The sequence below is a fragment of the Glycine max genome, chromosome 19, assembly GCF_000004515.6.
Source record: "Glycine max cultivar Williams 82 chromosome 19, Glycine_max_v4.0, whole genome shotgun sequence".
NCBI classification, from domain to species: domain Eukaryota; kingdom Viridiplantae; phylum Streptophyta; class Magnoliopsida; order Fabales; family Fabaceae; genus Glycine; species Glycine max.
The window spans coordinates 3,249,718-3,266,712 of NC_038255.2; the positions used below are offsets into that span (position 1 = coordinate 3,249,718).

The window sequence follows — 16,995 nt, forward strand, 5'->3', positions numbered from 1 at the left end:
ATGTGTTGATAAAATAAACACTAGTAAACAGCGAAAAAGGCCAAATTTGTCTCATCTTCACGTCATTTTAACATTTTTTTTAAAAATTGGTTTGCGTATCATTTCAAGTAACGGTACAGTGCGATTCGTTTTCTCACAAGTCACCATCATTCAAATTAATTAATTAATTACTATTAATTATTATAATAAGACTATAAGCATTTTTCTTCAGCATTTATCGTTTGTTCTTATCAAGACAATATTAGATTCCTAGAAAGTCAAAGCAAATGAAATGATCTCAAATGGAGAACAAAAGGTTTGCTGAGCTTAATGAAAATCTCAAGTTTTAAGAGTTAAATTTTTATATATTATAAAAAAATTCAATCAGTTAGAATTTTCCAAGCACAACTTTTAATTAAATTAGTTGTTATAAAAATTAATAGTTCTTAATTATAAAAATCTATATATGATTTAATATATCAAATAAACTTCAAGCTTTAAAGGGTAAAATAGAATTAAAATATTTATTACCAAAATTTTGATTTTAATACATATTCAGTATATTTTTTTTACATTATTAATTAATGAGAAATCACCTTAGATATAATTATGATTTTTAAGTAATTATTACAAAAAAAATAGCATTTTTATTATGCATAACAATTTATATGCTTAAGTGACAATTTAAAACACTGTTAGTACATTGTATTCTAATTAAATTTCATTAAAGAAATGCAAAATTAGATCTGTAAAATTAGCCATGGTTTTTGCTTTATTTGCATTTGATGTTTGATATATGTTATGAGCATCAATCGATAATATTTCACAAGAAGATGATTCCAATGTTGGTCCAGAAATGTCACCATCTCTGGTGGCTGCATGACGAAAATCCCATAAAAGCTTTGCACATTAAAATATTTGGTGATCACATAAATAATTGATCAATCAATGCTTGATGACGACATTACAAAAAGTTTTTGAAGAAAATCACATTCTTTAAGATTTCAAGTGGGGTTAGACTTGGCATGTTGTCCATGGTGGGGCATTGGGGGAATCGCATTGCTTGACATTCATCATCAATGACGAACACAAAACATTAGTTAGGTTTTTTGTATGGTTATGATTGATAAACAATAATGAAGGGACCTTGTTTTCGTATGAAAGAGACTTTTCCTATTACTGTTGAGTAAATATTTCTGTTTGCTAGTTAATAAGTATCTAAAACTAATATAGTATAATATAGTGCGATATAATTGATAAATAATCATGTTCTTTAAGTATATAGTTAGAAATTTGATTTTCAAGTTCATGTGTATAAACGAGTATCAGTCGAAAGAAATCAGTTTCTTAAATGATTTTTATACCTTAAAAGATATCTCTCATTCTCGACTAGGATTAAAAAAATGTTGATAAGTATCTAAGAGCCTTGATTAGTTGATTTCCTAAACTTACCAATCTTCAATGTACTTTTGTTTTTAACTCTCATTCTATTGGCTAGACCAAACATAAATGAACGGATACATAGAAAAAGTTCATAAACTACCAACAAGTCTAGTTATGGGAAATCAGAGTTGATAATGAAATATAAAAATCAAACTATAAAGGTAAAATCCAAGCATTAACAGTAGATGGACAAGTATTCTAGTTCCTTCTGTATAAGCCCATAGGTTTTAGCTACTCGGGTTGTTTTTGTTGGTGTCTTTCTTGGCAACTGAGTGTGAAACTCTGTCTCACATTTCACTTCTTGCCTTGGACAAAGTGGTAGAATTTGGGCAGAAAATAAAAATTGAAATTAAAGAAAGATCATAGATCACAATAATTTAGTCTGTAGCTAGCTTTGGATCACATGGAAAAGATTAAAAGAAGTTGTAATGACCAATTCAGGCCTACACTTTGGTATAGAATATGCTGAAGTTCTCAAACAAGATCTCACAAGAGAAATAAATCTATGTACCCTTTGGCCAAGTCAAAACAAGCTGCACTAATTACAAAGCCTGAGAAACCGCCAAATGTTTGGATATAGAAGCCGAAATCATAAAGAAACAAATATATGAAACCAATTAATCAGTGTGACTTGGTCATATCCAAAACTCAACTAGTTCAAAGGATCACTCACTTCCTTAAACCACATATAAAAGCACCAACCAGCTAAGGCAAAACATAGCAACCAAACTTCAGTGTCCTCTAAATTCTAATACTCACCTTATAAGTTTAAGGGTTTAACCAAACAAACCAAGCTTAGTACCCTTAAAGAATCAGCTTATAAGCCTAACCAATTGAAGAAACAAAAAGAGTTCAAAGGGGGTAGATGGCAAGGAAGAGAAAGGTTGTTGAAGTGGTGGAAGAGGGAGAACTATGTGAGGGAACCTTGGGTTGGGATGAGATGATGAAACAAGCTGCAGCACTTGGAGGGGTGCAAAGAGCAAGGAAGAGGTTTGTTGGTGTAAGGCAAAGGCCATCAGGTAGATGGGTGGCTGAGATCAAAGACACCATTCAGAAGATAAGAGTGTGGTTGGGAACTTTTGACACTGCTGAGGAAGCTGCAAGAGCCTATGATGAGGCTGCTTGCTTGCTTCGCGGTGCCAACACGAGGACTAACTTCTGGCCTTGCTCTCAATCCTCCACAAGTCCAGCTCTTTCCTCAAAGATAACCAATCTCCTCCTTCAAAGGCTTAAAGAAAGAAACAACAACAACAACAACAACGCTTGTTCCTCGTCCTCGTCCTCGTCCACCTCACTTCTCATCAACCACCAACAAATGCAACACCACCAACAAGTTGATGCATATGGAGAAGGTTCAACACAATTCTCAATTGACCAATTCACTGATTTCCTCAATGACCCTGAAGATTATAGCACAAGCAACAATGACTTCATCAACAACACTGCACAAATTGACTACATTACTAGTAGCTTTGAGTCATGCTTAACTAAAAAAGATGGTGGGACAAAAATGGATATGCAATTGCAATACAAATCAAGCAATGTGACACCACAGACTTCAAGCAATGACAGCAATTCAGGAGTGGAGGACAGTGAAGAAGAAGGAAATGATTTGGGTGTGCAAAGTACTAATTTGGATGTCCATGATTTTAGGTTTCTGGACAACATTGCTCCACCTAGTTACTATTCTCCCTTTGAGATGGCTGAAGAGATGGAGGAGGAGCCTGTGGAGCCTGAGAATGAGAACTACGATGATGAGCCTTCAATGCTTAGAGCTGTGATGAAGAGAATGACTTATGAGAGGAAGTTCTCAGCTTCTCTCTATGCCTTCAATGGAATACCTGAATGCTTGAAGTTGAAACTTGAATCCGGAAACATGAAGGGAAGAGGACTAGCTGATCAATTAACAAGCCTTCAAATGGCTTGTAGCAAAAACAAGCTTGAGAAGAATAAGGAGGAGAAAGAGTTCATGGCAACAATGGATAGGAAAAAGGAACAAGAACACCAACATACATCACCTGACATGGATTCTTCAAGTGTTGATGGGGAACTGTTACTTTGGAATTCACTTGATCTTCCTCCTATTTGCTTTGTTAACTTACTTGAAAATGGTTCATTCAATTAAGAATATCATTAATTTTCTGTAACATTAGTTATGCTGAGAACAACTATGTTGTAACATTAGACTTTGTAGTAAGCATGAAGTAATATCTTCTGCTAATCGAAATGATTTAAATTTTCTTATTTCATTCATAATTCCTAGTATCAATGAGTAACATTATATTGAATTAGAACCTGTAACAGAAGCTAGTATTGATATTGAATTTGAAGTTTTTCTTACTTCATTCATAATTTGAACTTGTGTCAAAGTTCTTATTTTGTTATCATTCAAGTCAAACAGAAACTCTGTAGATATTGAATTTGAAATCCCAGCAATTTGCGAAAAGTTTTCTTATCATTAACATTCTATAATGTTTGTCAACACAAAGATGAAAGTATATTTTTCTGCATCAGTTTTTCAAAAGTTAAAATTAGTTTTTCCATTAGTTAATTTGTAAAAGTTCTCTCCTCTTTTAGAGAAATTATATAAGACAATTTTTTATAAATTAACTCATGCAAAAGTGATTTTTATCTTATGGAGAATTTTATTTCATTTTTATTTTATTTTCTTCTCCTAACAATCATTCTGAATAAGCTTACCCAAATAAACTTTTATTTGAATGAGTCAAATTTAAAGTTTAAACTTCACTTGTTTTAAAAAATTTATAGAACTTGAATTTAATTTGTTTAATTCATTTATAACTTTCTTTATAAAATCTCTGCTTAATGTATTTTATAAATCCATTAATTTAGTATTGTGTAAGTGTATGTCAAAATATGAAGCAATAATAGGTAGAGATCGAGTATTCATAGATAAAAACTACAACTCTTCTGATAAAATATAACTTATATAAGAACTAGCTAAATGTAAATTATTATTTTTGTCTTTTTTTTATCTAAAATTACAAATTTTGTTCAATAAATGCATGCTTCGATATTATATGTGAACTTTTAATACCAAATGCACAAAATTCAAAATTAATTCATTTATATAATTGAGCTTAGTTTTTAGTGTTTCTTTATTTTTGCTAAGCAAATGAATTTAATAAAATAGTTCAAGTAACTTAATTTATTCACACATTAAGTTGAGACCAAACATTTCTAAGTCATTAATGATTAAAATTCATGTTAAAATATTATTATTATGTTTTGCTTTCATGTGAAAGCCTATAGAACAAACTATGATGCCATACCAATTTATAAACTAACATATCGCTATATATATGATATTGCTTTTAGTATGATCATATTATCCATAGACCGATTAGTTTTTTTATTTTATTTTAAATCTGATAGTAATTTTAATATCCACATAATTTGTCAGTTTTTTTTTTATTTTAAAAAAGTATACCGTTCACTTATTAAATACTGTCTTCATTTCTTATTATAAGAAACAAGTACTATAACTTGTTTCTTATAAAAATAACATAAATAGTAATTACTAACAATAATGTTTATCATCAAACCCCTTAAATTTTATCTATCCAATCAATCATTATTTTTCTTGGTTTGAAATTGTGCCTGAATCTGTAATACAAATTAAAGAAAAATGCTAAATGATACGAAGGGAATCACGAAAAAGAACCAAATCATCTCATTCGTTAATACTATATCTGTTGTTTATATAAGAAACAAATTAGAATATATATTTCTTTCTCTCCTTTTTTTGTTGAAAATTTTCTTTCTAATTATAAGAAACATACAATTTTTTAATGAATTAACTATCAAGTTTCTTTTATGTTTTTAATTTATTGAAAAGTCTATTAATTAGACACGGATTCATTATCTATGTAAGATGTATTCATCGACCAATTAATTAATAATGTAAAGTCACATATATTAATCGGAAAATTATCTTTTGAATTATGTAGTGTTATTAAATATATTAATTCTTTAAATCATTTAATTATGTAGATATTTTTAGAATAAAATTTAAATATATCATATTATTAATTAAATTAACTAATATAAATATTTTTATTATTATTTTATAAATTAGTTATTTATTTCTTTCATAAAAGAGGAGACATGGTATTTGCCTTTACATTTACGTAGTATTGTTCTTTACTTTTTGCATCGTTTCTTCCCTACGGGGCTACACTGCAATTCAAAACAACCTAATGCATAACCACATTAATCACTAAGCAAATAACCGTTTCACTTTCTTTGCTAAATTAATTTCTATATCAGTTTAGACAATTTATCCCCGGACCTACCAATATTAAAAAGAAAAAAGAAACCTTTTCAGCAATCGTTTTGTGTTGCAAGCAGTACATTACTAAATGTTTTATGTACACTGGTTGATGAATCAACAAAAAAAAAATATATTGAAAAACACAATATATATTTTTGATACTATTCTATTAAAAGTTTCTACTTTAATTCCTAAACCAATGTCTTAAGTGTACTTATTAACATTCAGCCTAATCCATTTCTAAGTTGTCTCGACTAAAATGGAAATGCAACATGCCATGAAGGTAGAAAAGCAACAACCCACCTTACTCATATCACATAGCAATGCATAACACATGGATCAAGCAGCTTGATTAATCATAACTCATCACATAGCAATACATACCACTTGGATCAAGCAACTTGGCTAATCATAACTCATTAAGACTGCCCTAAAGATCCAAGAAAAGAAACTGTGGGCCCTGGACCCTTTGAAGATCAAGTAGGTATTTCTCCTCACGAGTTTTGTAAAGCTGTCAAAGAAATTAACATGAGTTTGAGAATGCTCAAGTAAAAAAAAAAAAAAGAATAGCACTACCCAATATCTATAAAAATTAGTCATTCAAGAAAATCTCATTCGCCAAATGTATGCAATATGCAATAATAGCATACTAGTCATTGCAATGAAAGGATTAGTATATTGCACACCCAAAGAACCAAAGAATGACTCTAATTGTCTAGTATTCAAAAACAAAACAAAAATTGGGAGGAAGGGAAATAGTCCGAAGATCCTTCCACTATCTTAAAACAATGAAAAAGATACTACTAAGCCAGTAATTAAACATATCATTTGAATCCAAGCACAATAGATATTATGCTTATCAGGATAATCACCTGCACTTCAAACTTGACCACATTTGACTTAGAAACAGCTTCATTTTCAATAATGCACGAATCATTCCCAAAGTAATGATTACTATGCACAGAATTGTTAATCATTCCTTCATGATGACCAGCAGTGCCAGCAACCCATCTGCACTTCATGTTATAGTGTCCAATCTTCTTCCAACAAACATTTAATTCTTGTAGAGCTTTAAGGACCTCAGTCATTATTTCACGCGGTTGGGCTCGAGACTATCACAAGTTAACAAACTAACAAAGACCTCAGTCACAAGTAACTGTCAAAACAAGTACATCAGAATATTCAGTATTTCTATAGCAACTATTAATAATGGAGAAATTTGGCTAACTGTATCAATAAAAGCATCTTCGGTAGAACTCAGAACAAGTATTGACTCTATGCAATAGTGTACAATTCAAAAGCATCATTACTAAATTACTGTCTAATAGTAATGTTATCATTCTTCTCTTTTCTGTTACCATCATTCAGAAGAGAAAAAACATTGCTTCTAAGTTTAGTTCATCAAGAGAGACAATTTTGCCAATTTAAGAAGTCTAGCACCATCATCAAGTGGATCCTGTATATCTCCACTAATGTCCCACAAACTTGTCTCTCCTTTTTTATACAAAATATACCCTTCATCTTTTCTAGACAAAAGTCGAAGGTTGGAATGCACATAAACCAAATATTCAGCCCTTTTTGGATCCTTTTGTTTCTCATCAAAGAATGAATAAAGGAGTAACTACTCCAATTCCTCTCGCAACATGAGGGAAAGCATGGCTGCACAAGGTTTTAAGGCAAACTTTTTGGGTACTAAAAAAACAAATAAAAAAGATTGGATACTTTTTGGATATGTATCAGGAAGTATCCAAGAAGTACTGAGAAGTAGCCTAGAAAAAAGTTGAAAAAATAACTAAAAAAGATTGGATACTTTGGATACATATCATGAAGTATCCGAAGAGTATTGGGTGCAACATTGATACTTTTCCATTTTTGGAGTATCTGGGCTTCATAAATTGCATTTTTGTCTTTTTAGAATGGGAATAACTAAAAAAGATTGGATACTTTGGATACATATCAGGAAGTATCCAAAGAGTATTGGTATCCAACACGGGTGCAACATTGATACTTTTCCATTTTTGGAGTATCTGGGCTTCATAAATTACATTTTTGTCTTCTTAGAATGGGATAGGCTTATTAGTTTTGCTTTTATATGTGACTGCATAGGATTCTGGTTTCAACCGTATGCATTCCGGCGAAGTTGCTTCTCCAGTTGTTGGACACCACAGCACAGGGTATATGGATTATCAAGGGATTCTGTTGAGAGAAAATGGGCCCTTGGGCTTCTGGTGCGGTGTTTTACTTGATAGTTGTTTTTATAGGGTGTTGCTGGGTGCAACCAGCATTTTTAAAAAATACCAAAATTATCCGTGTTTTTTTTCTGTATTTGTGATAGGTGTGCGTATGGGTGGTTCGTAAATCATATGAATCAAGTTGATCCGTAAGGTTGATATGAATCAAGTTGATTCATATGTTGATATTAAACATATGGATTAACTTGATCCGTAAGCCTTTTACGAGTCAAGTTGATCCGTAAGGTTTCTATAGATTAAGTTGATCTGTAAAAGGCTTACAGATCAAGTTGATCCGTAACCCTTTTACGAATCAACTTAAAAGACTTACGGATCAAGGATATTTTTGTCATTTTATCTTAAGCGCTAGGTGCACCAACAATAATGCTGGGTGCACCTAGCAACACCCATTTTCATATTGGATGTGATTCAATAACAAGCTTTTTTTTTTCCAGCTTAGTGTATTTAATTTATACTACTATCACCATGATGGTTCCTAGACGTTTAAGGAAATAATTATTAGATGTCAATTGTCCCGAACTGGTTCCATCTCTCTTATGAGTGAGGCATCAGATTTGTTGATTGAAGGTGTTACATATGCAACCTGTATATAAATTGTCATTTTAAATGAATTCTACCAACACAATCTTTGTAATACACTCTCCACTATTAGTTAAAATTGATTGGAAACTACAAAATCAATGAGTGAGACTCACAAGTTTTTGTCATTTCCAATAAATTTTAGTTAATAATAATGTGTTAGCAGTTACTTAAATAATAGGCACTTTAATGATTAATATTATACATAAAAATAATTATCTAACTTTTTTACCATATACATTCTAATCTTTTGCTTTTAACTTTGTCATTTGACAAAGACGGACAATCATTAAATTTTTTTTATAACATTATTTATATTAAATTTAAAAATTACAGTTTAACATATTTTATATTTTTAATTAAATTTAAACTTAGGAGTAATAAACCAAATTAAAGAATAAGAACAAAAAAACACATGCAACTAAATTTTTATCCTCCATTTTCTATGATCGTGCTTGAAGTGGAGGCGTTGGCTACAACCACTGCCACCATTGCATGGCATATCACATATCACATTCACACCCCATTCTCTCATTGGTCATTTCCAACCAAAGCTTGGAAGCAACTAACAGAAAATTCAAATCATAACCCACACCACACCCTCCAAATTCAAACTGTCACACCCCAATTTCTTTTTTCTTACAATTTTCAACTACAAAAAAAGACATGACCTAATTCTGACCCACGAATTTCTGTTCCTCTTCCCTTTTGGCATTTAAAATTCCTCCTACCCCCCATTCCCCCCGGAAACAGGGGAAGAGAGAGAGAGAGAGAGAGAGAGAAAACAGGGGAATAGAGAGAGGAAAAAACAGGGGAGGGAGGGGGTTGTTCTTTCACTTTGCTCTGTTCCACAACAAAGCCACCATTTTTCCCCGTGCGTCTCGCACACCCTCTTGGGAAAACAAAAACCCAAAAGGGGTTGCATCGAATTGCACGGAACAGAGACACAAGAAATAGAAACAGGGGAGGAACAAAGCTGCAAATTTTTGCTGCAATTCCAAATGCCCCTGTTTCTGATTTTTGATCATCATTCTCTCTTCTGAATCCCCTCTTGCTGGGTGCAGCAACCGCATTGGGGAGTGGTAATGTAGGGGAAACTCTCCCCTACCATCAACATCATCCAATTCTTTCTTCTTCTTACTAAATAAACAATAAATAAATAAATAAATAAAATGGGTTGCATAAGCTCCAAGAATGCGGTTGCCGGAGCTTGTTCTCCGTCTCCTGCGGTGCTGAACATCGCGGAGGGACATTCCGGGTTGACGGTTCTGGAATCGAAAACAGGGTCAGAGAATGAGAGGAACAACAAGAAGTTGAAGAAGAACAATTCAAAGAGTAGTAGTGGGGGTTTCAGCTTCAGGCTTGGGTTGGCTCCAAAGCATGTGGAGGCTGAACAGAATGCTGCTGGTTGGCCTCCTTGGCTCACAGCTACTGCAGCTGAAGCCATTCAAGGATGGATCCCTCTCAAAGCTGATTCTTTTCAAAAGTTGGAAAAGGTGCTATACTACTACTAGATTGTGTATATGAAAAATCATTTTAGGTGCAGTATTTTATGATTTTTATAAGGTTTTAAATATTGGTCACGGTCACATTATGGTTTGTTGCATTTGTTGCGTTGCACTCGTGGACAAAAAAAAAAAAAAAAAAACTTTGATGTTTTAACCTTGGATTTTAGGGAAAATTATTATATGGTCCTAAGGTGTTCATGGTTTCGACTAATCTTTAAGTGACAATGTTATTAAGTTATTCTATAAGAAAAAGGTTAATAAAACTCAATTAGAAAAGGAAAAATTATTGCGTATTCATGATTTCGACTAATTTTCTCTTGACATGTTATAAGTTGTTTCATAAGAAAAAGCTAAGAAAACTCAATTACGTGTAATATGAATATGAAGTTATCCGAGACCATAATGCTCATGAACTATGTAATAAACTAATAATTTCTCATGTTTTTAGTGTTATTATCTAAATTCTAAAGTACTTTTTACTTAAAGCCAACCTTTAATGCTAACGTTTATTATGACCTGTTTTTTTTATATCTATTACGTGAGTTATCAAGAGGAAACATTTAATGTTAACATTCATTGTGACATTTTATGATGATAGTATTACATTCACTAGTTATCTAGATGAAATTTCAATTTTGATAAAGAATAGTATAAAAACCAGCCAAAGTATAGTTTTGTTTGGTGACTGGTGATACCTATTGGCTATTGCATACATTGTTTAACTTTAGAGAGATTAATTATTCTATGAATACTATGTATTCATTGACAGTGTTTTGTAATTTTTAAATTTCTGGAGCTATTAGGAAAGGTGGTTTCTCCCAAATAGCATTGGAGGAACAATTTGTTTTTTGAAATTTGAAATTGTCAACTTTGAAGTTTTTCAGTTGTATTATAAGAAATGTCGTGATTTCCTGTTGTCATTCTATTTTTGTTTTTTGTTCTTTTTTACAATTCCTGTATTAAATCATTCTGGAATGCTGAAATATTTCTACAAAAAATTAAATAAATACTCAAGAACTTTAAGGTTATATGCAATTTAAGTTATAAAAGTATTATACATTTAATTACTAAAAATGTGAAATTATTAAATGTAACTAACTTGACTGAGCTAAGCTTATGGTGTGTTTCTTTTTCACTATGGAAGTCCCAAACCATAGTTTGAAGAACAAAAGCTACAAGAGACAATTTCAATGATAATGAGTAATTGCATTTTTTTTTGTACTAAACTGAATTTGCTATATCAAGCCACTTTGGATCAATGACATGTTTTTTCAATATTTTCATTTCTATAGATTGGACAAGGTACATATAGCAGTGTGTTCCGAGCACGTGAAGTTGAAACTGGGAAGATGTTTGCTTTGAAGAAGGTGCGCTTTGACAATTTCCAACCTGAGAGCATCAGGTTCATGGCAAGAGAAATAACAATCCTTCGTAGGCTTGATCACCCAAATATCATGAAATTGGAAGGCATAATCACTTCTCGCCTCTCAAATAGCATATACCTTGTGTTTGAATACATGGAGCATGATCTTGCTGGCCTAGTATCACGTCCTGATATTGTGTTCTCCGAATCACAGGTTTTTTTAACTTCTCATTTCTCATAAGTCTGTGTCATTAAAAGAAATAAATTTGGGCTAAAGGTTTCCAACAAATGATCAAATTTTGGTATGGGTTTCTAATGATTTTTTTTTTTCATTATTTCAAGTTCATATCTTCAATTAAGTGATTATGTAATACTATTACAATAATTGATAATGTCGGAAAATTAACTTGTAAAGATACACGTTATTACTTGACTTGAGACTAAAAACTAAAGCTTCAATAAGTTGGGACCCAAAACAGCAAAAAATTTTATTAGGAACCCATAAATAAAATTCGATCATTTACTGGATATCTTAAACATATTTAAGCATTTTTATGTATATATTGGACAAGATTTAGTATTCATATTATGCTAAACAACTTTGTTTGTAGTCCTTTATATATTTTATTAGTTTAATTTCTATACTGTTAGTGTATTAACATAAATCATTGTTAGTGTCACTCTTAAGATAATTATTGTAAAAAGAAACAAACTTACAGTAATTTGTGATTGAATGACAATATAAAAATCTCTTAAAATTTAAATTGTTGGCGTATACACTGTTTACTCTTATTTATTTTACTTTCTTTTCCATTTATTTTTGGGTGTTCAAAGTTAGTTAGGTCACTTGTATGCATTTGATGTTACATGGATGTATGCTGTTTTCCCTCCACAGATAAAATGTTACATGAGACAGCTATTAAGTGGACTTGAGCATTGTCATATGCGTGGCATCATGCACAGAGACATCAAAGTATCAAATATCTTGTTGAACAATGAAGGTGTTCTCAAGATAGGAGATTTTGGATTAGCAAATACAATTAACACAAATGGGAAGCATCATTTGACAAGTCGCGTTGTGACTTTGTGGTATCGCCCTCCTGAGCTCTTGATGGGATCAACCAACTATGGAGTGTCTGTGGATCTGTGGAGTGTTGGCTGTGTATTTGCAGAACTTTTTCTTGGGAAGCCTATCCTTAAGGGGAGAACTGAGGTAATCCTCATGATTAATGTATTTAATTTGTGCTATGTAGTACTTTTATTTACAAATGTGGAGTTGTGGAGATGCACACATTTCATTCTGTTTGAAATTCTTGGTTGAAAATTAATGTGCTTAGCTTGAATTTGCTGTAAATTGAAATTAGAACAAATAAGGACTATACAAACAGCACAAACCATGCAAAGTTTCATTCCTTACACTAATTCTCAAATTTACTTTTGCACTTTGACGCGTTATATGTTTTTTTTTTCTTGAGTCTACAGGTTGAACAATTACACAAAATTTTTAAGCTGTGTGGTTCTCCTCCTGAGGACTTCTGGAAAAAGACTAGGCTTCCTCATGCAACAATGTTTAAACCTCAGACTAATTATGAAAGCTCTCTTCGGGAGAGGTGTGCAGATTTTCCTGCATCTGCTGTTAATCTACTCGAGACTTTACTGTCGATCGATTCTGGCAACCGAGGGACTGCCTCATCTGCCCTAATGTCTGAGGTAAAGTTGTGTTTGATTTTGTATCCTTCATTTTCAGAAGAATTCTTATGTATGATTTTATATTGTGACAAAGAGTTGATGTTCTATGCATATACTTCATGGTTGTCTTTCTAAAGATGTTAGTTTATTATGTTGTTTGCTTAATGTTGCCCAATGGATTTCTGATTTTATTTTTCATGGTATACCCTTTACAGTATTTCAGCACCAAGCCATATGCTTGTAATGCATCAAGCCTGCCGAAGTATCCTCCTAGCAAAGAAATGGATGTAAAAAATATTGAAGATTCATCCAAGTAAATTATTATGGTCTTTCTTATTATTCATAAAAATTTCCATGATGATTATAGTTGTTTATGTAATTGAATTTTTCTCGTGCTTTTAATCTTATTATTGAGGTCTAGTCTTAATGCAATGGTAAGATTGCTACCTTGTGACATGAAATTTGCAAGAATAAGATTGTGTGCATCTATTCTACCCTCCCCAAACCCCACCTAGCTTGTGTACTAGGTTTCCCTTTTGAGTCCTAAACATTGCAGAACAATGAGAGTGAAGGTTTTCGTCATTTCTATCTATACTCATAGCTTGTGTACTCTCAGGAAAAAAACTGGAGGTAAAATGAGAGAGGTTGCAACATCAAGAAGGCAGCAAAGACGAGTCAGTAAAATTTTGCAAGATCCAAACAATTTTGGCAAATCAACTTCAAAAGAGGTACTCCTTTTTTCAGTGGAATGCTACTACATCACTTGAAGATTAGATCACTACTTTTTTTCCATACTTATCTTACCTTCTTCTGTGAAGGACATGCAGAACATTTCTCAAAATGCTCGTAGAGATGATGGTAAATCACATCTTACTAAGGGAAAAGGAGGAGCCATGCACAAAGATTATACAAAGCCTCATATGGATGCTATGTCTGAGACCTCCCAAATGAATGTTGCTAATGGTAATGGCTATAGTGTGGGATCTAATAATACCTTTACATGGGTAAAAAGGAGAAAGCAAGATGCTTCATCAACTCTATCAGATGGATCAAGAAGCAAAATTAGTGCACTTGATCCAAACTTTGCAAAAGGAACATATGACTTAACCACACAAAGGGTGTCCATGGATTTTGATCCCGCAGAACTGATGAATGCTCAGGTAAACATGAAATCCTCAAGAGAATATAAGAAAATGCTTTAGATCACTTCATCATACAAAACCACAAGGTTATCATTGTCAAATTAAACTCAAAAATGTCACCTGCTGTTAACACCAACTGACATATTTCAGGCTTGGCTAGTGGCAACTAACACTTTAACATGTATAGATGTATATGGCGAGGAAATTATTACATGATCTAGAACTACATGGTCCCAGACAATCTCTACATGATACATAACCGAGTTTTATTAATTTTTTTCTCATAAATTAAAAAATTCAGTTACATGTCACGTGGAGGATAGCCGAGATCATGGATATATGGTGGTCTTGGATCATGTAATAAATTTTCACATATGACATGTATGTGCATGCAAAATTTTCCTCTTTGATTTTGAACAATAGCTGAAAATGAACGTTTTACCGTGCTGCCGAAAGTACATGTATATTCTATTTGTATCAAGTTACATCTTGTTTTCTGTACCAAAATTTTACAGGGCGACCGAGGGCGTGCTGTTCGTAAATCAAGATTTGGAAGAGGTAAGACTTTTTTCTTTTTTACATTTGGGGCAATGTCATGCATACAAAAGTATTGTGTAACCAAAAAGGAAAATGAATAGGGTCTTGCTAACCATCTTGGTTAAAGAACTAAAAAGATAAAGGATTTATTATGGAAATTATAGGGGAGTGTAAAAAAAATCATAAACAACAGTTTTATGCATCCCAATAAAAAAATTTCTCCTTTTAGGTTCTTAACCAATACTGTGAAGGCATTTATTAGCATTTGCCAAATGAATAAATGATCAACTTCTGCCTCATTTTTGAGGTGAATGAAAACTTATTCTTGCCTAAAACAACCTTACAAGTGAACTAACTTCTAATGAGTACTTATAAATCAATTTCTTGTTTACAGACAACAGATGAGGCAAAGATTGCAGGAGTGGTGCAATGCTAATCACTACAAGGGTGGTTGACAAAACATTATGAACCGTTTTAGTTTTTGACTTGACCTCTCCTTACATCTTGGTGGCACTTCCCTCCTTTTGATCACAAGGGTTAACTGTTCATACCCTTCTATTATACAGGATTGGCACTCAAAAATAGGATTACAATATACACATGTAACTATGCCAAAATGGAAGATGGTACAATTTAAGAATGGTTTACTTTTCTGATTGAATTTCACTGGTACATACCAATTTTCTCTCAATGTAAGATTCTTTTTTAACAAAAAAAGTCAAAAGGAAGAAAAAAAAACTACAAAGAAAAAGTATTCTGACATATCTTATTCTTGGAAATCCTATTTGGAGTTTTGGAGCACAGATAATCAACAACAGCGAAGTTAAGGCCATATTGACTTGTTTACATGTATGCCCATGAAGTGAAAAGCTAACATTCCTGTTTGACCCTTTTAATGCGGTGGCTTCTACAATTCTCCCCAATTTTGTAATACAAAATGAACGGTCTTATTTTAAAACCATCAATGATTCCGAATATTCTGAGACCATTGCAAAAGTTACATTTTTTTTTTTAGGAAGCAAAAGTTCCTTTTTCATACGCTCGATTCATATATTTTAAAAAGAAACACTTGAGAGTGAAACACTTCTTCCCACATCCCAATTCATTAACGCTTTACGCCTTAATGGTGATGAAAGGGAAATAATAATAAACATATTCCAAGGTAACCTAACATAATGGAATGATGAAGCATATGTAGTTTCTAACTTAAGTAAATATGGAGTTGGAACAATCAAAAGGCACCTTTTTTATGCCACATGATTGTAAGTATTTTTAATTATTTACTAAAACTAATTTCTTTTGGGATATGTAAAGGCACTTAAATTAAGGTAGGTTGTTCCCTTTCAACAAATTATCTCCATACAAGAATAAATTTGAATTATGAAATATTTATTTAAATCTTAAAAGATTTGAATTAATCATCACTCAGACTAACCACTTATTAATATAATAAAAAAACACTTTATAAAAAGAAAAAATTTTAAGCAAAGTAAGAAATGATTAATTCAAACATATAAAGAAAAAACAATTAAAAACACCTTATTTAGCTTGATTAATAAACCTTAATGGATTTAATTAAGAACACCTTATTTAGCTTGACTAATAAACCTTAAAGGATTTCAATTTATCGTGAATCAGACCAATCACTTATTAATATAATTAAAGACACGGTATAAAAAGAAATTTTTTAAGCAAAGTAAGAAATGATTAACTCAAACATATAAAGAGGAAAAAATTAAGACCACCTTATTTAACATGATTAATAGTCATTACAAGGTGAGAGGAATTACGAGTTATCCTTAACCGGGTATTTATTCAAAATATGCTCTCATTTGATAATTTTAAAGAGAGAAAAAAATTACCTTTAATGGTTCCTATTAATTATTGACTTCCTCTTAATAAAATTAATTATTGAGTTAAACCTTCAAAGATTTGTGTTTATCTAACAATAATATTCTTTCAAATACAATTGTAAACCATTCCATTTTTTAAATTTTAGCAATTTTATCTAGTCTCTTGTTTGTTTTTAACTCTATCTAATGTAATTATGATTTCTGACAAGAATTCCCCCCCCCCCCCCCCCCCCTTTTGTTAACTATGCTTTGGAACACAAAATTGTAAGATGCTGTGTCTTGTCTCTCTCTTGTTTAGTTTGCACTCTGATGCTGTGTTTTCCTATGAAAGGTAGTATGTGTAATGTGTTGGTGAC

The 16,995-nt window shown here is 32.0% G+C and overlaps 3 protein-coding genes across 4 annotated transcripts; 2 read left to right on the forward strand and 1 right to left on the reverse strand.

Moving 5' to 3' along the window:
• Window positions 1-1,708: 1,708 nt before the first annotated feature.
• On the forward strand, window positions 1,709-3,840 carry LOC100790398 (ethylene-responsive transcription factor ERN2). The gene has a single exon (XM_003554853.4). The coding sequence runs from the start codon at window positions 2,288-2,290 to the stop codon at window positions 3,545-3,547; it is 1,260 nt and encodes a 419-aa protein (XP_003554901.1). The 5' UTR covers window positions 1,709-2,287; the 3' UTR covers window positions 3,548-3,840.
• Window positions 3,841-6,000: 2,160 nt separating this feature from the next.
• LOC102666644 (SNF1-related protein kinase catalytic subunit alpha KIN10) lies at window positions 6,001-7,589 on the reverse strand. The gene is made up of 2 exons (XM_006603817.4): window positions 6,589-7,589; window positions 6,001-6,227 (listed from the first exon to the last, which is right to left on the reverse strand). The coding sequence occupies exons 1-2, from the start codon at window positions 6,802-6,804 to the stop codon at window positions 6,147-6,149; spliced, it is 297 nt and encodes a 98-aa protein (XP_006603880.1). The 5' UTR covers window positions 6,805-7,589; the 3' UTR covers window positions 6,001-6,146.
• A 1,816-nt stretch (window positions 7,590-9,405) lies between these two features.
• Window positions 9,406-15,697, forward strand: LOC100790917 (protein IMPAIRED IN BABA-INDUCED STERILITY 1). 2 transcript variants are annotated; one of them, XM_014771497.3, is made up of 9 exons: window positions 9,406-10,043; window positions 11,348-11,632; window positions 12,314-12,631; window positions 12,901-13,128; window positions 13,323-13,420; window positions 13,724-13,835; window positions 13,926-14,267; window positions 14,765-14,807; window positions 15,181-15,697. In XM_014771497.3, the coding sequence occupies exons 1-9, from the start codon at window positions 9,720-9,722 to the stop codon at window positions 15,189-15,191; spliced, it is 1,761 nt and encodes a 586-aa protein (XP_014626983.1). In that variant the 5' UTR covers window positions 9,406-9,719; the 3' UTR covers window positions 15,192-15,697. The 2 variants fall into 2 exon arrangements, with proteins under 2 accessions (XP_014626983.1, XP_006603881.1); XM_006603818.4 differs by having other exon boundaries at window positions 13,935-14,267.
• Window positions 15,698-16,995: the final 1,298 nt, after the last annotated feature.